The sequence below is a fragment of the Osmerus eperlanus genome, chromosome 25 (genome assembly GCF_963692335.1).
Source record: "Osmerus eperlanus chromosome 25, fOsmEpe2.1, whole genome shotgun sequence".
NCBI classification, from domain to species: domain Eukaryota; kingdom Metazoa; phylum Chordata; class Actinopteri; order Osmeriformes; family Osmeridae; genus Osmerus; species Osmerus eperlanus.
In genome coordinates, this window is record NC_085042.1 from 9777180 (window position 1) to 9798541 (window position 21362).

At 47.1% G+C, this 21362-nt stretch overlaps 1 protein-coding gene across 1 annotated transcript in view; it reads right to left on the reverse strand.

Annotated features, from left to right (window-relative positions):
* pdzd2 (PDZ domain containing 2) overlaps positions 1 to 9083 on the reverse strand; it is a 41540-nt gene extending 32457 nt beyond the window's left edge. Inside the window, exons 1-2 of the mRNA XM_062451242.1 lie at positions 8884 to 9083; positions 7591 to 8060 (exon numbers count right to left, since the gene is read on the reverse strand). Of these exons, the coding sequence (XP_062307226.1) occupies positions 7591 to 8060; positions 8884 to 8979 (566 nt within the window). The 5' untranslated portion in view covers positions 8980 to 9083. The remainder of the gene's footprint in view (positions 1 to 7590; positions 8061 to 8883) is intronic.
* Positions 9084 to 21362: the final 12279 nt, after the last annotated feature.

Genomic DNA, 21362 nt, shown 5'->3' on the forward strand with positions numbered 1-21362 from the left:
AATACTTCATTTTGACATTTCCCACATTGCACAAACGCATAAATCTGGTTCAAATTGGCAGGGGTGAAATGCTGTGCAGTTGACCCGGTGTAGAATCCAAGACTAGCTGCTCCCTCGTGCTGTGGCTTCATACACTCAACCTAAACCACTAACACTCAAAACCATTTAATTTCATACTAGTTCTTATAAACCTACAATAATTTTACTCAAAGTATTGTAAACTTAGTGCTGCCAAATCTTTATCCATCTTTTTTGGGGGGGGCGGATCAATTATTTATTGTTTGTATGAGCAAAGAGGAAGCAGCATCACAGTCACAAAACTCACACAGAACAAACACACCAAGTGTGACACAACCTCAACAACTGTTGGGAATGATTCATTCAGATCACCTGAGCGCCGAGGTGCCAGCAGGCATACCTAAAGCTTCGGAAGACTTCCGTCAACACGACATTCAGTGAAAGGCTGTACTGGCAGGCTGTAGTTTCCATCTTAAAGGCATTCTTGGGAAGTATAAAGCCAACTTTCTATACCGCTGAGTTAACTGGCTGAAGGAAAGGCTCAGACAGGGAATACAAAATGATAAGACCACAAGTTCAGACCAAGTACTGAGTACACAGACTCCCATAAGAAACATTGTTGTTCAGGGATGAGGGGAATCTGCATAAATGAATGCAGGAGATTATAGCTTAAAATACTGAACAGCTCTTAGTAATAATCTTCCCCTTAAAACCATTCAGAGCAATGCTGGGGAAACGTTTGAATGTAAAAAAGTGTTTAGTATCTCAATAATGTCATTTCAGGATATTCCAGTGAGACATTCCAGTGACCTGAATAAATATGGCATGACTCTGAATTCCAATACAGAAGCTATTAAGCAGCCCGCATGAGGCTACATTTCACCAGAGAAACCCTTCAGTACACCTGCAGGAAATTCTGAGAATATCAACATCCCTCCTTCCTCCAGACTCCATTTGCTAAACATGTGGGCACCCTGCCCTGATAGGTTCCACCAGTAAAGACATTCCACAGTGTGGTTAGGAACCAAGTACAGGAACTAGTATGCTCAGCACTTTCAAACAAGCTTGGAGGGGAAATGTTACCCACTGCAGAACCCTTCAGAAATGCAATTATAGCCCCAACAATTAATAGTTGACTCAAAAGACAACAAACTTGTTTGTGTATCAGGACAGCCAGACTCCTTCCTTCCTGAGCGCGCTCAGTCTGAGGAGCAGTGGGCAGACAGGGACCAGCTCCTAAGGAGCGTGTGCTTCTAGAAGTCTCCGCCTGCTGGAGTGACCTATGCTTGGTGGGTGGGATCGCATTAACATTTGGATATCTGTAGGGGGCTTCTTAATCGGTGACAGGGAGGGCCATCTCCCCGGGGAACAGCTGTCTGCATCCTGCCAAAGATCCATACATCTCTGGGTCTCAGGTTTGCATTTGACTTGCAGGTCCTCAACCCATGAAACGACTGACATCTTATTTGAAGGTAGCCTCTCAACAAGTTGCAATGAGGCAACATTAACAACAATTAATTACCAGTGACTTATGTGGGCTTAGGATATTTCACTCACAGAAGTCAGTGACTCAACAGAATAGATTACACAATTTAATTGTAAAAGCTGTTGGTAAGGTGTGTGTGTGTGTGTGTGTGTGAGAGAGTGAGTGAGTGAGAGATGGTTAACCACTCTGTCTAGCTTGGCCATCAGCATAAGTTCTACTCATCGACATGCTGCTGAACCTTTTTATCTGCTTACTTCAATGGATACAGGCATTTACAATCCATTTACAACCAATCACAAGTCACTGAGTGGTCATGGGAACCTTGATTCTCTGGCAAAAGGGCCTCAAATAGACAAGCAGGTATATCTAGAACCAGGTAGTGTGTGTGAGGGCAAGTTAAGACGGATTAGCCTCAATTACCTCACCATGGGCAACCGTAAGTGTGTCATACAGCGCAGAGGATACGAAGAGTCACTGCATGTAGGAGAACATGGATGGCTGTCTCTCATTAGTACCTGCCTTTATAAATCGAAGGGCAATAACAGGAAGCAGTCTTCACATGCCAGAACTACAAACATTCTCGATCAACTTCCCTGGGGTTCTCAAACATCTGATTGGTGCCTCATAACCTTATGGATAACAGTGAAGAAAAAAAATACATACACAATACATATAGACGTATTTTCCGGCCACTTCTGAACATTTATCAGGAACACATCAGGGAGCCAAGGTTCCCGGTAAAATATGACTTGAATAGAACCTCTAACTTCTTAAGAGAACGTAAATGGTTAATGTTTTAATCTGTCAGAGACTCGCGTGTGAAATGACTGGGCGCTTACACCTATTAATGTCATGATCAACACGTAATTCAATTGTATCAAAAGCAGTACATCATTAGATTAATGTGGACTGTGTACAAAAAAAAAAATTTCACTCTATGAAAATTACCTGCGCTATTTTGAACATGTTACAATATACCATGTATCGAAAACTTGACAGTAGCTAAGTGGTCAGCTGACATGCAGGTAAAAAACTGACGCAAAAAAAAGCATACTTAAAGTGGCCTACAAGTCGACCCTACCTGAAAATAATCTTATTTGGACCACATCCTGTAGTCCCAGGTTCCCCGCTGCAGTCCCGCTGTGACAGCCAGTTGGCAAGAGGCTAATCCGATATGAGAGTTCGGAATCACATGAGTTCGATAATAATCACCAGAAGACAATCAAATAGTGGAACCATGTACACCCCCAACACCGTATCCAAGCCATATCGTCCTTAAAATTAGTTCATTTGGCCAGTCAAAAGTATGTGCGCTCTTGCAATTTATAGGCGTGTATCCAGGGCGCAGTAATATTCTCTTATCTTGCTCAACCGAAGTAACTATTCTTCGGAAGGTGAATCAAGTCGGAGCATGTTGAGAGCCGAAAGTCGTTAAGTGTTGGCATGAAGTCATCCAAAACAATATTTAAGCGTATAGGCATTGCGGTTTTTCATTTTCAGTCGCTGCAAACCGTTTTCCCGGGTGTCCTGGCTAGACTGAGATGAGTATGGCTGCGCTGCGCGGTTTTTAACGTTCCGCCTCCTCTCGCGTCTTCCATCACTGGCAGCCCACTGTAAAACTCGCTCTCCCTGTTCTTCCAGGACACTTAGACTAAACATCCCAAAATATGGCAGAGATCGATGGTGCTTTAAAACTGTGAGGTTGTTGGATTATAATAATCTACAAACAAACTTGTAACATAACCCTAACCATTGTTAGGAATTGGGCTGAAGGTATATTTTACACATAGGTAGGCTACTACTATTGTATACAATATGTTTTTACATGCAGTTCTACATTTAAGGGTTCAGGTAGTTCTTAGAATGACAAAGGATATGCTACACTATAGCAGGCTGTTCAATCACCCGTAGACTATTTATGTGTTACACAAGCATAGTCGACATCAAGCTACAACATTTTACCACACTGTCATACCATGCTACTAAACCCAGAAAATCTACTGAAATAATCCACTGATGTGTAAAACTATCTCCATGGGAACCATTGGTTGCAGTTATACTGCCCTCACCCCAGCATAATAAGGCACAGCACTCTGTCACACTAAATGACACAAAGTGCCCTAAGATGAAATTAACTGGTTTGTCATCACGCTGGACTTGTACAGAAAACCTTGTTCTTAGTAAATAACTACAGACAGACCTCTTGAAAACGTGATCCTCGAGATTGACAACAGCTTGACCTGTATCTAACTCATGGTCTGGGTGCTCAAAGCACTTCAGTGATGTGTGTTTTGTCAACGTTCACACTCACAGCCCTGTCAAATGAGGGACCAAAAGAAGTACAGCTCATATGAACATCGTAAACAAAGAAAGTTACATTCCAAACCCAGGATAACTTGTGTCTCAAGCAATCCCTGATGGTTATAAGTCATGTATCACAAATGGGTTTTGGTTTATTGATCACACTTATTGAAGGATGGTCAACGACCATCTATTCTGGACATGTTTAATCCATGCATCCTCACATCTCCTCCACCCCTCATGTGCACATGTCAGTCAACATAAAAAATAAAATAAATAAAAAGTTTTCTGTAATCCATTCAAAATCACATTCAGTCGTTAACGTGACACTCGCCTCAAAATAACCACAGCAGCACTTTACTCCACATTGTATTTTAACTTGTTACTTAACAAAAAAACATTACCATGCTGACCTACACAAATAAGTCAATAAGACTTTTTAAATAAGAAGTTTACTCTTTCTGCTTGGGCATACTGTTCTGAGAAAGATAAAATTATAACATTACGTTATACAATTCTCATAATAATTACACCTACATTCATACAGATGTTGTATTCTACCAACAGACTGATTATCTTCATTATTCAGAACAGAACTCACAGTAACCAGCAAGTGTGGCATTCCACACATTCCGGAAAATTATATCCAAGAGGAGTACACAGACATCCTTCATAACTCCCGACACAGTCAGCAGAAACAAATATGCATTTCACATGTCAGAGCCATGTATAAAATATACAGTGACAAAAATATTTGACAGTATTGAGAAGAAGCAGTTTCTGCTTGTATTGAGACCAGGAGGGTTGAGTGTTTTAGTATAAGCTGATTTCGGGAGTAATTGATTGGAGAGTGGAGATGAAGAGGCAGTCTTCTTTGTGGGTTTGTTTGTGTTGTCTGATGGTGTAAGTGAGGTCCAGGGGTCAGAATGGGTGATGCTATCCTCTGCTGCCATCTAGTGGGAACAGCTGAATCACAACAGTACTGTCTGGCAACATCCTTGAATATTATACATACATCCCTGCAACTTTGAGGATCGTTATTGGCATGGAGTGACGATGATACGTGATGTCTATGTTTTCTATTTATTTGTACAAAGATGGTGTGTTGGAGAACAGGGATTTCAATGCATTGATACGCAACATTTAGTTTGGTCAGATGGTGCTTGTACATTCTGGTGGCATTTCTGCTTCTCCAGGTCATTTTGGTTCTTTGTGAAGTTCATGGTGTGTGTGATGGAGTGTTTCCAAAAGGAGAAAAGTGAGATATGTCACATAACTGTACTTGTGGTAGATTAGTCAGTAAGAGTCTGTCTTTGAATCATACAAAGTTGCAGTGTTCGGTGAATACAGTGCCTGGCTTGTGCTAAATACTTCAGTAAGAAATAAGCGACTGTAAAACAAATGTAAATTCGTAAATTCAATCTGAACACCAAGTTCCACAAATTCCATACAGATTTAGCACAAGGAGAGAGAGAGAGAGAGACCAACCCAGCTTGATGACCCAGTCTGACCCTCTAAGTACCAGTCTAGGCCAAACATTTCACCATAACTGCACTTTTCACCGGCTACATTCACAACCACCCCCTCACAGATTAACATTCAGTATTCCACACAAACCATCTAAACCTCGACCCCAGCCCCACACACAGACTTCTCACTTTCCTGGGAAGAGACTAAAGAACCGCCCCCTGAAACCAGCCCAGAGACCCCTGTACAAAGGAATTTAATTTGGGCAAATATAAAAAAAATAAAAACTGGGTGCTTCAGCATCCAGACAATAATACCTGGCAATCCGGATTGCACCAGTATAATCCATGTCCATCTGTAGGGCTTTGGGAGGACCTGGGGGACGGGGGGGCCTGCATGGTGATGAGACCCCCACGCAAGCTGTTATCTGGGGCTTAGAGAGGGGGAGCGAGGAGGCCGGGGTGATGGGGGCCTTAAGAAGTTTGCGTGTGATGGGGGACTGTACGGTCAAATCTGTTCTAAGACGGTTGACAGTGAGGGGGTGTGGAGGTGGAAAGGGTGTCAGTGGCGATGCAATGAGCCATTAACAGGAACAAACTATGAATCCCTCTCTTGAGTTATGGTCACCATCGGCATTAACAGATCTTTTTAACTTCCTTCCCTTGCTCTCTCCTCTCCCTCTGTTTCTTGTCTTCTCTCTTCCTCTCCTCTTCCCCACTTCTCTCCCTCTAACTCTCTACTCTCCCTCTGTCTTGGTTCCTTCCTCAGTCAAGGTATTTTCTCCATAGCCAACCCCCTCCCTCCCTCCATCTCTCTGTAACCACAGCTAACTGGCTGGGGGAGGGCTGCTTCTGATGGGGGGAGGTATCAGGTTCTAAGACAACACCAGGTACAAGAGCCCAGACACAGACCAGCTTTGATGCCTCACCCTGACGGAGCAGCACAGAGGGACTGCTTGGTATGTTGGTGGTTTGAGGCGCAGAGTTGGAGCCCTGCTATAAGATTCACAGCCTTTTAAGAGATCATGTGGGACTGAAGTCAAACCATTTGGCTCCACATCCCCAAAAAAACTTTGTGGGAATTATGTTCACACAGAACCAAAAATTATTTAATACTTTACTTTCATTTCTTTTTTTCTATTTTTTTCTTCAAATGTATCTTGATACATTTCGTCATTGTCTTACTGTGGAAAATGTTGGCAATAGGTAAGCTAGGCCACTCCAAACGCTAGTTTAATGTCAGTCTTTGACCTTGTAAAAGCTGTCCGCCATCCTCCTGCTCACCACACGTCAGGAGGCAAGACGCAACAGGGATCTCTCGCGGTCAGAGACTTGGAGACGCAACAGGGATCTCTCGCGGTCAGAGACTTGGAGACGCAACAGGGATCTCTCGCGGTCAGAGACTTGGACCAGAAGTGTTTCGCGGTGAGATTACATGTAAAGTCAATTCAAATCACGCGAATGAGGCAAATGAGCTATTCCCGTCTAGCATTAGCCTTTCAATCTCAGGAAAAGTGTACGAGACCCACTAGCCAGGTCTGGAACCACCTCATATGGCCGTGGTTTAGTAGGACACAAGTACTTCTTCACAAACCCAACCTTTTCATCCTCCAAGAAAAGGGGGTTAAGCCGCTTTAACTCTCCAGGAACCCAAAAGCCTTCTCATCAAGGCTCCTTTCTGTCTTCTACCCGGTGGCCATGTCTTTAATCACTGTATAAGCTACTGCTGTTCTGGTTATTTTGAGTAATGTTCCTCCCAAGATATATATACACACATATATATATGTGTGACCATACAACTTCTGTGCCGTATCAGGTTTACAGATATGCATGAGTTGAAAAGGGAATGCTGCGAAAAGAGGCCTGAGATAATAACACATCTGTCAAGTCGTATTCAGATCTTGGGGAATATCACACGCACGCACGCACGCACGCACGCACACACACACACACACACGTCCCCAGTGCTCAGAAGACACAGGGCTGTGCTGTTCCCAGGCCAGCTGTGTCTGTATGTGTCACTCTAAGAACAGGTGCTGCAACGCGGACAAGCAATAGCAGGAGCCTGCACTCCACAGGAGTCTATAGAAGACCCTCTGGGGAGCGAGTGTGTGTGCCTGTTCATTTATTAGCCGACAAATTGTAAGTGATTTATGGTCAGGAGAGCTTTAGGCTGGAGCTGAACTCTGAATGTCCCCAGCTACTCTAAGTGAGTTGGAGGGCAGCAAGTGATTTCACAACTAATGACGAGTGTTTCTGCCCCGAGCCAACCAATGAGAAGTTCTTCTTGTACCGACCAACCAATGAGGAGAGTCTTACCTGGCCCCCGTCACGTCCACGCCCACCATCAGCTGACCGTTGAGTGACAGCAGCTCATCCCGGAGCTTCAGCTTCCCGCAGCGTGCTGCCGGGCTCCCCTTCCTCACCTCCGTCACCCAGATGCACCCCACGTCCAGCAGGGGGCCCTGGTCCCCCCTCCTCCCCCTCCTCATCCTCCTCCTCTTCCCCTCCGGATCCCCGAAGATGGGGATGTTCCCGAAGGTGAGGCCAAACTCCGCCCCGTCGCCCGGTCCCTTGGTGAGACACACGGCCCTCACCACCGAGTCCAGCCTCTCCTGGAGGGGGGGCAGGGTGGGAGTCGGGGGAAGGGGGCTCTCACCCTCCACAAAGTTCATCTGGATGTACTCCACCAGCTTGGTGACGGCAGCCTGGCAGAGGGACATGTCTCTGCTGGAGGTGCTGCTGGTGTTGTCACTCTCCCCCTCCTGATACGAGTCCTGGTCTCCCTCCTGGGGGGAGGACAGGGGAGGGGGGAGGACAGGGGAGGGGGGAGGGGGGAGGACAGGGGAGGGGGGAGGACAGGGGAGGGGGGAGGGGGGAGGGGGGAGGGGGGGGGAGGGGGGAGGACAGGGGAGGACAGGGGAGGGGGGAGGACAGGGGAGGGGGAAGGACAGGGGAGGGGGGAGGACAGGGGAGGGGGGAGGGGGGAGGACAGGGGAGGGGGGAGGACAGGGGAGGGGGGAGGGGGAAGGACAGGGGAGGGGGAAGGACAGGGGAGGGGGGAGGACAGGGGAGGGGGGAGGACAGGGGAGGGGGGAGGGGGGAGGACAGGGGAGGGGGGAGGGGGGAGGGGGGAGGGGGGAGGGGGGAGGGGGGAGGGGGGAGGGGGGAGGGGGGAGGACAGGGGAGGGGGGAGGACAGGGGAGGGGGGAGGGGGGAGGACAGGGGAGGGGGGAGGACAGGGGAGGGGGGAGGACAGGGGAGGGGGGAGGGGGGAGGACAGGGGAGGGGGGAGGACAGGGGAGGGGGGAGGACAGGGGAGGGGGGAGGGGGGAGGACAGGGGAGGGGGGAGGACAGGGGAGGGGGGAGGACAGGGGAGGACAGGGGAGGGGGGAGGACAGGGGAGGGGGGAGGACAGGGGAGGGGAGGGGGGAGGACAGGGGAGGGGGGAGGACAGGGGAGGGGGGAGGACAGGGGAGGGGGGAGGGGGGAGGACAGGGGAGGGGGGAGGACAGGGGAGGACAGGGGAGATAGAGAGCAAATAATTAGATAAAGGGCTTTAGCATGAAAAATAAGATTTTTGATGACAAAATAAAAGTGTGTTTCCCTACGGGGATGTCGTCATGGAGCTGGTCTCTGGTCTGAGTCTGGAGCCAGTCCTCCAGCAGGCCCAGGTGGTCCTGGGCGTTCTCCTGAGTGATAGGCATCCTGGGTGAACCTGGCTGGAGCACCCCTGCATCCTGGGCTGGGAGACCCCTCTACCAACACCGGGGCTGGGGCTAGGTCAGGGGCTGGGGCAAGGGCTGGTTGATCCTAGCACAGACACAGGGAGCGTTGTGGTGGGCTGGCGTGCGTGGCTCCATCTATAGAAGGTTCCAGCGAGCAGAGACGTCAGAGCCTCCGAGACCGCCGTCTTGCTTCACACACACACGGCCATGACGTCGCCCGGCAACAACAGTGAGAGCTGTCGGAGGAGTGTGTGTGTGTGTGTGTGTGTGTGAGAGACAGATAGAGTGTGAGTATAATGTGTGTGTTAAAGAGAATGGACTGGACTCTCTGTCACGGCAGGGGTAACTAGAGTGCAGTTTGCTGCTTCAGAGAGAGAATTCCAAGCCAGTTGGGCTGGAAAATATATCTGATAACTTGGAGAGGAGACTGTGTGTGTGAGTGTGTGTGTGTGTGTGTGTGTGTGTGTGTGGGTGTGTGTGTGTGTGTGTGTGAGTGTGGATGTGGTTCCTGTAAAACGTCAGACATTCACCTAAAAAGAAGAAAAAAAGAAAGAAGACAAAAAAAATCCACATCAGAGAGTGTAGAAGTGAAGGATTCATTAAACCAGGCCTGCCTGGCTTCAGGTCTGGTGAGTGTGGTCTGGGCTTCGACCATCTTCCATCTCACACATGGTTCCACAGTCAAGCTCATGCATCATTAACCGTAAAGCTAGCCACAAGAAGAGATGTTGGAGGGCCGCCTTCAGGACTGTGTCGTACTGTAGGGTGGAAGAGTTCAGCCTGACTTCTAACTTTCCCATGTCTAGTGCGGAGGGGTTACACCCCAATAACCATTTCAACCAATTATTTTACCAACCAACAGCCAGGTGGTTATGGAGAAACGGACCGCAGATGACGTGAAGGTGGTCAGGATCACATAAATGTAGTTGTACGCTGGCGATTAGTGATCATTAGCCTAAATGTTGAAAACCACTTGAGATAAGCACCTATATAACGCAACACAAATGTCCTCTACGAAAGGATTAACTGCAGATATTAAGAAGGTAAGCCACCAAGACTACAAACGATACAGTTTAAAACGTCACATTTGGATGCACTGTACCAGATTATAGCTTTAAGATCTTTCACACGATCGTAACAAGGTTGAGAACTAGTGTACCGCACAATATCCTGTCCTGTCCAGCTCAGCCAGCTATGCTACGCTGCAGCACAACCAGCCTGCTTCTGTCCAAACAAAAGCCTCAGAGTGAAATCATCTGCTCACTCAGGAACTCTGATGAGTCATTGGTGTATTTCAGAAAATACATTACAGCATTCCTCACGGAACACGTCCTTAATACCTCACTTCAGAAGACCTGTTAGTCCTATTAGCTGGTGACAGCTTCCTGTTAACTGGTGACAGATTCCTGTTAGCTGGTGACAAATTCCTGTCCAGAGGACCTGGGGGAACAGAAGCAGACACCTTTGATTCAATGAAGATGAAGTCTGAGGAGGAAAGTGTTTAAAACTAATTTGAGGTGATGAAGTTGGTCAGACCGTCAGGGTTGACGTTCTGAACCCTGGACAGAGCGCTCGGCTCCCCCAGCAGACACAGATACACGCAGGGCAGCAGCAGGCCAACAGTCAAATTACAACTCAGAGCTGGAGCTCCGAAATACACTTGAGGCTTTGTGGTCCCATCTTTCTTCAGTGTTGTTGAGAGCTGAGAGACACACTACTTCTAAAATAAACCCATTTCTCAAGCCTCCACCACATCCCACATATCTGCTTGACTGGAACCTGAAAGCCTTCAGGCACGGTGTTTCCCACGCTCGATGCAAACAAGCCACAAAGTCTGTGACAAAGAACACATCCAAAAAAATACATTATTAACATGTTGGTTTCTCGTTGCTAGCAGGTGGCTAGGCTACGACCGAACAGCATCAACAGGGACAGCTCCACATCCAGACACTACACTGACCTACATCGTGACCAGCGTGAAGGCATGGGGGTTGGTTAAAAACTGCTCATCTGAGCATGTAACCTTAATTCATCCATCAAATAGAAATCAAGGCTGACAGGTCCAGAGCCAAACTATTTCTCATTCCTTCTGATGTCCTTGATGAACTCTACACAGTCTAGGCCTTCTTTGATAACACACACACACTGTCCGTCTTTGGCTTGCTCCTCTTTTCGTGTTCTCTGATTTGAGGAGACACTGTCTGGGTAGAGGATCTGACCAGTCAATGACATGGCATCTCTCTCTCACACACACTCTCACTCTCTCTGTGTGTCTCCTCTAATTCAATCTCAAAACACATTCCAGTTCTAAAAACGATGGCAGGATGGAAGGTTCAGGGTTAAGGGTCACACTTGCATGTATTTGTTTAGCAGAAGCTTTTACCCAAAGCAACGTATCAAAAGTGCAGAAAGACAGCAGACTGGGATTTGCACTGTGTCTGTGTGTGTCTGTGTGTGTGTGTCAATGCAGAGAGCTGGTGCCAACGATAACATCCCCCTCAACACTGATAGTGCTGGCTGCAGTTGTCACTGAGCCCAGAGGGAGGAAGTCCTAGAACTGGGATTAGTGCCCCAGTCTGCCCCTCCGCCTGCCTCCCCAGTCTGCCCCTCCGCCTGCCTCCCCAGTCTGCCCCTCCGCCTGCCTCCCCAGTCTTCCCCTCCGCCTGCCTCCCCAGTCTTCCCCTCCGCCTGCCTCCCCAGTCTGCCCCTCCGCCTGCCTCCCCAGTCTTCCCCTCCGCCTGCCTCCCCAGTCTGCCCCTCCTCCTGCCTCCCCAGTCTGCCCCTCCGCCTGCCTCCCCAGTCTGCCCCTCCGCCTGCCTCCCCAGTCTGCCCCTCCGCCTGCCTCCCCAGTCTGCCCCTCCTCCTGCCTCCCCAGTCTGCCCCTCCGCCTGCCTCCCCAGTCTGCCCCTCCGCCTGCCTCCCCAGTCTTCCCCTCCGCCTGCCTCCCCAGTCTTCCCCTCCGCCTGCCTCCCCAGTCTGCCCCTCCGCCTGCCTCCCCAGTCTTCCCCTCCGCCTGCCTCCCCAGTCTGCCCCTCCTCCTGCCTCCCCAGTCTGCCCCTCCGCCTGCCTCCCCAGTCTGCCCCTCCGCCTGCCTCCCCAGTCTGCCCCTCCGCCTGCCTCCCCAGTCTGCCCCTCCTCCTGCCTCCCCAGTCTGCCCCTCCGCCTGCCTCCCCAGGGAGCTGTGTCAACGACAAACACCATCTCCTGTGAGATTGTGTCTGACTCAGTCCAGAGCGCACAGCAGCCCTGCCCTCATGACGGGCTAGGGACAGGAACAGAGAAAACAGATCAAATAAAATAAACGCAGAACTAAATCACTGGATTAATCGTGTCTGTGATTTTTACACTCCTGTTCTTAGAGAGTTAGGTTGTGTCTGTGTGCTGACGCTGACAACTCATCCTGAAACACTGGCCAACATTCAGACTGTGGTGAGGCTTCAGGCGTATCACTGTCATTCAGCCGATGCTTCTGATCCTTCGAGGGAAACGTCCCACAAGAGAGACTCAGCGAAGAAGCACCACTGTATTTCAGAAGTATAGATTTAGAGTATTTAGTTCACATTAACTTCCGGCCCGATTACAGCCAGTTCTCTAGAGAGAGGCTTGTATAAGGCATGCATAATGTTCAGAGGGTTAGGGGTGGGAAAATGTTTGTAGAAACAACAGGGTCCATTGTTAGCTGTGAATCCATCTATCCTTTGGTTCTAAAACAACAGAGTCGTTTCCATTGTTTGGCTGTGAATCCATCTGTCCCTCGGTTCAGACACGGTGTGGGCGCAGCAGGATTGCCTGGGGGGTGAAAACATGGAGGAATGCTGCAGAGCCTCAGGTTACAACCCTGCATTACGCCTCGCACCACCCTGAACGTACTCACTGCAGCTTCAAGACATCGGCAGATTTCACTCATATAACTGAAGCGATGGCTCCAACTGTATCAGCAAGACCATTTCACAGAAAACTACGATATCAAGTATGTCAAATGCATCCATGAAGGATTTGAGAGACGGTATTAATGTAGACTACATGAAAGCTTGGTATGCTTGTCAAGTGTTTCATCGTGAGAGAAATCAAGCTTTGACAATGCCTCTTTCTACCAAGCACTTCCTCTCTGGTAAATTAAATTAAACGGTATAGGTCTGAATGGATTCTAACCTATTTGAAAAGTGAACAACCAAATCTTTCACATGACTAAGAGTCCAGCCTGTCAAGTCTTAATACCTGGCTCCCCACATCCCTGATTAGAACAAAAGGTAACATTGAGCCACATCTTTATTGAATTTCCTTACTAAAAATACTCTTCCATCAGTCTGCCCCTAAGTCTTGTGTTCACAAGGTCTGCACACTAAGCACTGGGAAAGACGCCGGCTGGAAAACATAAGCTACAGACTTGCAAAAAGAGAATATTGATCGGCAGCGAAGTACTTCCAAACAGCCTGTCATCATTCTTAGACGGTCCACTGAAGCGTTTAGGAAGCCTGTCCCCCACACATACTCTTTATGGCTGCACTATACTTTGTACATATTTTGACCAGGAGGAGAACCATGTAGAACCATCTAGAGGAGAACCATGTAGAACCATCTAGAGGAGAACCATGTAGAACCATCTAGAGGAGAACCATGTAGAACCATCTAGAGGAGAACCATGTAGAACCATCTAGAGGAGAACCATGTAGAACCATCTAGAGGAGAACCATGTAGAACCATCTAGAGGAGAACCATGTAGAACCATCTAGAGGAGAACCATGTAGAACCATCTAGAGGAGAACCATGTAGAACCATCTAGAGGAGAACCATGTAGAACCATCTAGAGGAGAACCATGTAGAACCATCTAGAGGAGAACCATGTAGAACCATCTAGAGGAGAACCATGTAGAACCATCTAGAGGAGAACCATGTAGAACCATCTAGAGGAGAACCATGTAGAACCATCTAGAGGAGAACCATGTAGAACCATATAGAGGAGAACAATGTAGAACCATCTAGAGGAGAACCATGTAGAACCATCTAGAGGAGAACCATGTAGAACCATATAGAGGAGAACCATGTAGAACCATCTAGAGGAGAACCAGATCCATATAGAGGAGAACCGAGAGGCCCGTCTCCCCGCCCACACAGCCTCTCCTACGGACCGCCTGTTCACCACTAACAGACATGCTTATTACATGGGTGGATCAAAAACTAGGGTTTCAGTTTGAACTGTCAAGCTCCATCTGTTAAAGAGCTGAGCTGCCAAGCATCTTATCTCTGCCCTTACACAAGGTATACATTAGATTTGTTTCGATATGAATCAATATAGCTGATCTTTAGGCTAAAAGTCACCCCTGTGTAGAATGTTTATATTCATCCATCTGTTCCCACTCTAGAGCCTACTCTTTGTCATGCTAAATTGCATAGTATCATTGCTTTTTCTAAATCTGAATTTCACAATTATGTTGAATCAGCACTGTGTCTTTACACAGTTAGGAAGTTCATTTGACCTGGTTCCCACGAGGATGCTAAAAGTGACAATGAATGGGCTGGAACAAACCCTGCTTGACAGATTGACAAATGAGAGTTTTGGCACATTTCCCAAAATAAGGTTGGTGACTCCACCCTCAACCACAGGCTCTCTGATACAGGATCAAAATATGTAGCATCTGTAGAAAAGTGAAAACTTTTGTACATGAAAATATTTTTACCAAAACTTTACAGATGCAAAACGTTTCTACAGATGGGGAGAAACAAAGTTGACATGCTGAATATATTTGGTCCATATTTGATCCCATCCTCTGAATCCATCCCGGACATCAGATCTGCTGCAGTACAGGGCTTAGTGTACATCAACTACAGTATCTGGAACACAGCCATAGCTGATGAAATACAGACAGGTCATGTGATCATAATTCCATCTACAAATCTCCTGTGTGATATTTGTGTCAATATCAGAGGGCAGAGCTTCCCTGCTGGGAAAGCCCCTCTTCTTGTGAGTGTGTGTGTGTGTGTGTGTGCACACGAAAGCCTACTGCTACAGATGGCCAGGGAGAGGAAGACAAGCTGTTCAGGGGACAGGGGCCGTTAATCTTATTTTGTGTGTCAGTAAACTGGGGCCTCTAGGCCTCATGACTGCAGAGAGAGGGTACCTGCCTGTGTGTTTGGAGTGTGTACAGTGAGTGTGTGTACAGTGCGTGTGCAGTGTGTGTGTACAGTCTGTGTGTGTGTGCACTAGCCATAACAAAAAAAAGGCCCTCTACTTGTCTCAGCCATCCAGTAGCTTCATGGACAGAAGCATTCAGCAGCTCTAACTGCTTACACTGCTTCATGCAACTGCTTCTTTTTTCTTAACTGTGTATCCAAATTTAAAGATGATTCAAATTCATGCTACAGTACTTACAAGCTCTCTGTGATAACTGACAGTGCTGTACATTTCGAAGCACAGATCTTCAAAGTTTTACAGACACCATTCACTTTACCTTTCTGTAAGCACAGCCAATCATTCCGTTGACAGACTTCCCCTGTTAACTTTCAACATTCACCTACTGACACCATCACGTCCACTTAACAATCCCCACAGCTCACATCAACAGCTTGAAAGAACACATTTCCCACCTTGTAATCAGTTCCCTTCTCAAATCTGGGTCATGAAGGCTTTGTGTTACATATCACCTTGACAAGCATGTGGCCATGTTTGTGGGCACAAGCCTGCTCTTTCTGTTTGTTGTGATGCCAGTACACTAAATGAATTAGTGAATAAGAGGCCACAGTATAATATACAGTGAAGATCTAATGTTTACCCACAATATCGGTTTAATCAAAACAGATCAAAAGCTTTTCTTAACCTTCGACTGAGAGCCCTTTGAAATAAGAGTACTTAACTAGTCAAGAGGCAGAACTGGGTCCGATTGTATTAGGGGGGGTCAGCTGGGTGACATCTGGATAACGACAGTCCACAGTAGAAAGAAAACAAAGGGTGGAAAAGTGTGACAGTGACACAACCAACATCCCCTCAGCTCCGCTGCCTGAGGAGGAAGGGGATTCTGGTTATGTCAGCAGATTATCTCCCACGATTCCCTCTGAATTAAAAGCTCCAGGGTCCAACTAACTTTTCGAGTGCAATCCGTCCGGTCTAATCTGGATGGATTAGAGAATGTAGGTTAGTGGAGACAAAACAATGATGTCAAACTTCCAAAAAGACACCAGACACTGGTTACTATGGTTACTATTGTGGCCAGCAGAGTCTTGAGAGCTTTAAGGCATTCCTCACTCCATGTCACACCCCGGATGGGCCGTTTGTTTTTGGTGTTTGCAGTTTGCTAGATGCTGCATTGTGTCTTTGTGGCTGGTGCTATATAGTAGAACATGCTCTTAAAATCAACCTGCAAAATAAAAGGTTAAAATAATGATATAAGCCTTCATTCTTCTGTTCAAAACACTAGCAAGTACTGACATCCTGACCCCTCGCTCTGGTCCACCAGCCCTCCACCAGCCCTGCACCAGCCCTCCACCAGCCCTGCACCAGCCCTGCACCAGCCCTGCACCAGCCCTGCACCAGCCCTGCACCAGCCCTCCACCAGCCCTCCACCAGCCCTCCACCAGCCTTCCACCAGCCCTGCACCAGCCCTGCACCAGCCCTGCACCAGCCCTGCATGCCAGTCACCTCAACAAGGGAAACATCCTGACATCACCGAGGCAGCTTCTGGTTCTGTTCAATGCATAAGACCAGGAGCCTTTAAACCTAAAGCATACTTCAGCCCGAGCAATCCCAAAGGTAGGGAAAAAGTCCAAACAAAGCACAATTGGCTTTCAATTCGGTTGATGCAAGCCAGATGTAGGAACAGGGCTGGCCCAGGATACTGAGAGAGAGGTGTCTGACCAGGAAATTAAACTCTGCTTGTTCATAGTTAACCATGGAGATGTTGGATGAAACCAGACCCATGTGGTCTTAAGACGTGGTGCGGTGGGGGGGGGGCTTCAACCTTGATGTTGAAGCTGTAGAGATTTGTTCGGCAGCCTTTTGTTTTCTATTTAGGGGAGTGTCTACAGTGTCCACGCCCCACTCAAACCCCCCTTACCCCCCCTCCCCCTGCTCCCGTTCAGGGGCCATATGGTCACAGCGCTCCTGTTTCAGTGTCCCAAATGCCACTTATCTGGAGAAGAAGAGACAAGCGCCAAAGTGTCGACGCTGCCGTCATCAGGAACCGTCCTCCTCATGCAGCCCTCGCTGCACTTACTGTCAAAACACAACACGCACTTCCTGACATTTAATCCTAATCTTTACATCATCAAAAGATTAGTAGATGTTTTTGAACAAAACCCTTTAAAACACATAACATGGCAAGGATCGCTGATGGACAAATGGCGTTCTTTGTCCGAGAGCTGTTGGCTGTTGGCTTTGTCCGAGAGCTCAGACTCTCTCCAGAACAGAAGCTATATTAGGAGGAGAAATTCTTCCAATAGCTTAAGGGCGACCACTCCACACAGCACTCCATGCCTGCTCATCACAGAGGAAGTCTTCCTGTAGGAAGTTAGGCTGAAGGAGACAAGGATGTTTGTGCAACCCAGAGAAGCGTTGGACACCAGCCCAGTCTTAAACTGGCCACTGGTACGGTTGGGGTTGAAAGAAAAGAAGAAAAAACTGCCTGTCATTAAAAGAAATGCCAATGCGAGATTTCTACCCCCTTGCAACCCATTCTGACATTCAACAAAGAAAACCAAAGTCCAAGACTTGGTTTAAAGGCTTTCCTAAGTATAAACACATGAGGCCACAGCTAATGTGCATCCACAGCCGTCGCTAGCTGCTAACTGTGAAAAAGACTGTGGGAAGCGTTTTATGCTCTGCTGGGAGGCTGGTGGGACAACAGTGTTGGAGACACACTCTGGTGTGACAGGACTGTGACAGTTCTCCCATAGTGAAAAGACAATTCTCCACACGCACACACAGAGAGCGAGAGCGAGAGAGCGGGGGCCTTCACATGCTAACACAGATCTCAGCCGGCCAGCCAACACAATACCTGGCTTCCTCCGACACCTTTGTGACATCAGGGTTGTATTGAGCCCTAAAGGAAGCAGGGTATCCAGCTGTTAATTCATTCCCGTTTCCACCGCATTTACATTCCTTTCATTTATACATCAAGAAGCCCCTTTAATCCAAAGCAACGTACAAATCGTGTGTGCCGAATAGTCCGACAGAGCATCTATGGAAGAGATGTGGGTTAAGGTGAGTCAGGTGGCTGAGCGGTGAGGGAATCGGGCTAGTAATCCGAAGGTTGCCAGTTCGATTCCCGGTCATGCCAACTGATGCTGTGTCCTTGGGCAAGGCACTTCACCCTACTTGCCTCGGGGGAATGTCCCTGTACTTACTGTAAGTCGCTCTGGATAAGAGCGTCTGCTAAAAATGACTAAATGTAAATGTAAGGTCCCCAATGATGATTCAGTTCACATACAAACTGTCATCTTTCACATGCTAGTTGTTCCTTATTACTGATATTTACTGTAGATCTCTATCTGTGTTTTTTTTCTTATGCTGACTAGGTAGAAAGATCCTGTATTGAAGGTCATTATTGCGTCTAATTTCCAGCAACATGATGCATAAAAGTGTCCGCAGAGTTCTAACAGGACATAATTGGAAGATTTGGCGTGCATATCTCCTGAGCCTGGCTGGAAGTCTGGAGATGTGGACCCCAGGTAACAGAAGCCCAGGCCAGCATGCATGGAATCCCTGCAGACATACCTCATCTCACTTGGAGAGGCCCGGTCAAGCCCAGCACATTCCAACTGCCTGAATCATCTGTTTCATTAGGTACCAGTAGGTGCATGCGTGTATGTGTGTTTTCCTAGTGTGATCTAGGACGTTTGGTATGACTACCTAATCCTGTGTGTCCAGTGGTGAACGGTTTGACCCTCGTGTGACTCTGGTCCAGCTCTGGGAAAGACCTTCACAGGCCGGCATCTTCTACCCTGACTGCTGCTCACGCCAAGAGAGCTCAAAATCCTTTTCTGAATGACTGTCGAGTGGTGCCGAGTGGCACACATTTAGCTTTACCTTTATTTGAATCCAGAAGGATAACAAAAATAAACTGCAAAAGATTGTCAATCAGCACTTGCATCTGAGCTTCACGACACACATTTTCAGTTGGCAGCTTTTGTAAAGAAACTAAACGTCAACCCAAACAATTCAAAACAAAAGAACCACAGGCTTGATGATGAAGATTCTTCGAACTAATTAAATCGAGACTATGCCGTGACTTCACAGATACCTGCAGCCGTCAGTGAGGACCTGGACACACTACTCTTAATGAACTCACTCAGATTATTGACTGGAGGAAACAGTTTTAAGAGTGATTATGCAATGACTAGCCTTCTGTAGCTAACAGCCGATCCACATTTAATACCCCTACCATCCCCTAATGAAGACTTAAAGTGCACCCTTATCCTATTACTCAAGACTCCTGCTGAGTGGTCATCCAACACTCTGCTCTTTAAAAGGAAAGGGGAACGTAGCCATATTGGTAATTCAAAGACGCTCAATTTCCACACTCTATTTTCTGCATTAGGACACAGAGAGGATCCCAATGGGACGTGTGGATGTGGAAATAATACTTATGAAAACCGTTACAATAAGACCCGTTCTACATTCTTCAGCTTTGCAGTCTGTGAGATCACCGAAAAATAGCAGAAAATACTTGGCAGAACAGAGGCTCCCTCAATACGCTGACAAGAGAAGAAACTGCTCTGCATTTTATGATAGAAAATGGACCGTATCGTTGATTATTCCCATCAGTTATGACGCCATCTACCAATATGTTAACCAACATCCTCAGTCTCACCGATCGCAAACCTCAACCGCCAAAATATCACAAATATGCTTGAGACCAGAATATACCCAGATGCAATATCTATTGTGTTGTATATCTAGGTCAGGTATAGGAAGTTGCCTAGACAATGTGCCATTTACAGTACGAGAAGCTTTATTAGACTTGGGGAATAACGAAAGGAAATAAAGCCAGCTGAAACATGTCTCCTAGTTTGACCTTTTTAAACCTTTGAAACAATAATAATGACATTATTTCAACCAAATTAAAGCTTAAATTAGGAACGTTTTATTGGTTTAGAGTCGTTTAACTGGGAAAAGCATCAGACGGGTCAGAGAGGTCAAGCAACGTTGCAGCATCTTACTGTCATCAGATTAACTTGCATGTTTCAAATGGCACACTAAGCTAATAAAAAACATTCCTAATTTAGGTTTTTATAACGCTGACAGGGGTGAAGTGAGGGCAAGCCAGAGTTCACACTGTCTCAGTTCTGCTCAGTCAGGCCATATTGAAACGATGTACAGTACTATCTACACCCTCAATAAACCCCTTCACAACCTGAGCTTTAAACACCCCAACATCCCAAAACTGTCCCCTCGTAGTGGATGCACTCTGTCAGAGAGAGCTCACACCCACAGAGACCGCACATTTACAGGGAATAAACAGACCTGCTGTATGTTTCCCCAGCAGAAAGGTCAGGCATCCAAACAAACTTCCAGAGTTCCAGTCAAATTTGCTAACAGTTCCTCCATCCAACTGTGCTCCGAGCCCCGTCCCCTCCTCAGTCAGACCTCTGCCAGCGAGCAGGGAGGAGCCCTCCGGTTAGCGGTCTGAGAAGAGGTGGTGAATTTCTAAACGGACACAGGGCCTCGAGTCAAAGCAACCAGCCCAAAAGAAGCTTCTAGTCTGCTCTCCTCCTCTGTCTCAGCACAGCAACAGGGGAATGAGAAACTAGCCTTCTATCCTTCCACCTACACACATTCTGACATCTGTTTTCCTAAGGCTTGTTGTGGCATACATGTCTCCTTCAGTCTTTCCGGAGCAAACTAAGAGGAATCTGGTTTTCCCTGGATGCTTGCTAGCCACTGAGTATTTTGACCTGAGCTGTTTGTGTATGACAGCAAGGTAATGGTAAAACAATGATGTCTTCGAAAAACAAGGTTGTGTGGACTTGGGGCAAACCGGGACTGTGGAGTTTAGTGAAAAGTATTTTCTGAAGTGAAATCTAAAAGATACGGTCTTCTCTCTGAGATCCTGGTAACTTGTGAGTCTCCAAATATGGTGCTGTATCGCTTAATTGAAGCCACACAAACAATGACATCACACATGACAAACCATTCTCAGAAAGCTACCTTTAGAAATACCATAAAGGTAATCAGGTTAAATATTATTCTGAGAGAACATTTTCTCAGAGAACAACATTGAGGACAACAATTTATGATTTAATTATGATTTAGTAAAGCAATGCTTCTTAGTAGAGCCAGACATTTATGGGGAACACATTACCATACATTTTTCTTGGGAATAATTCACCAACAAATGTAAACCATTAACAGATGATAATAAAACAGGGAA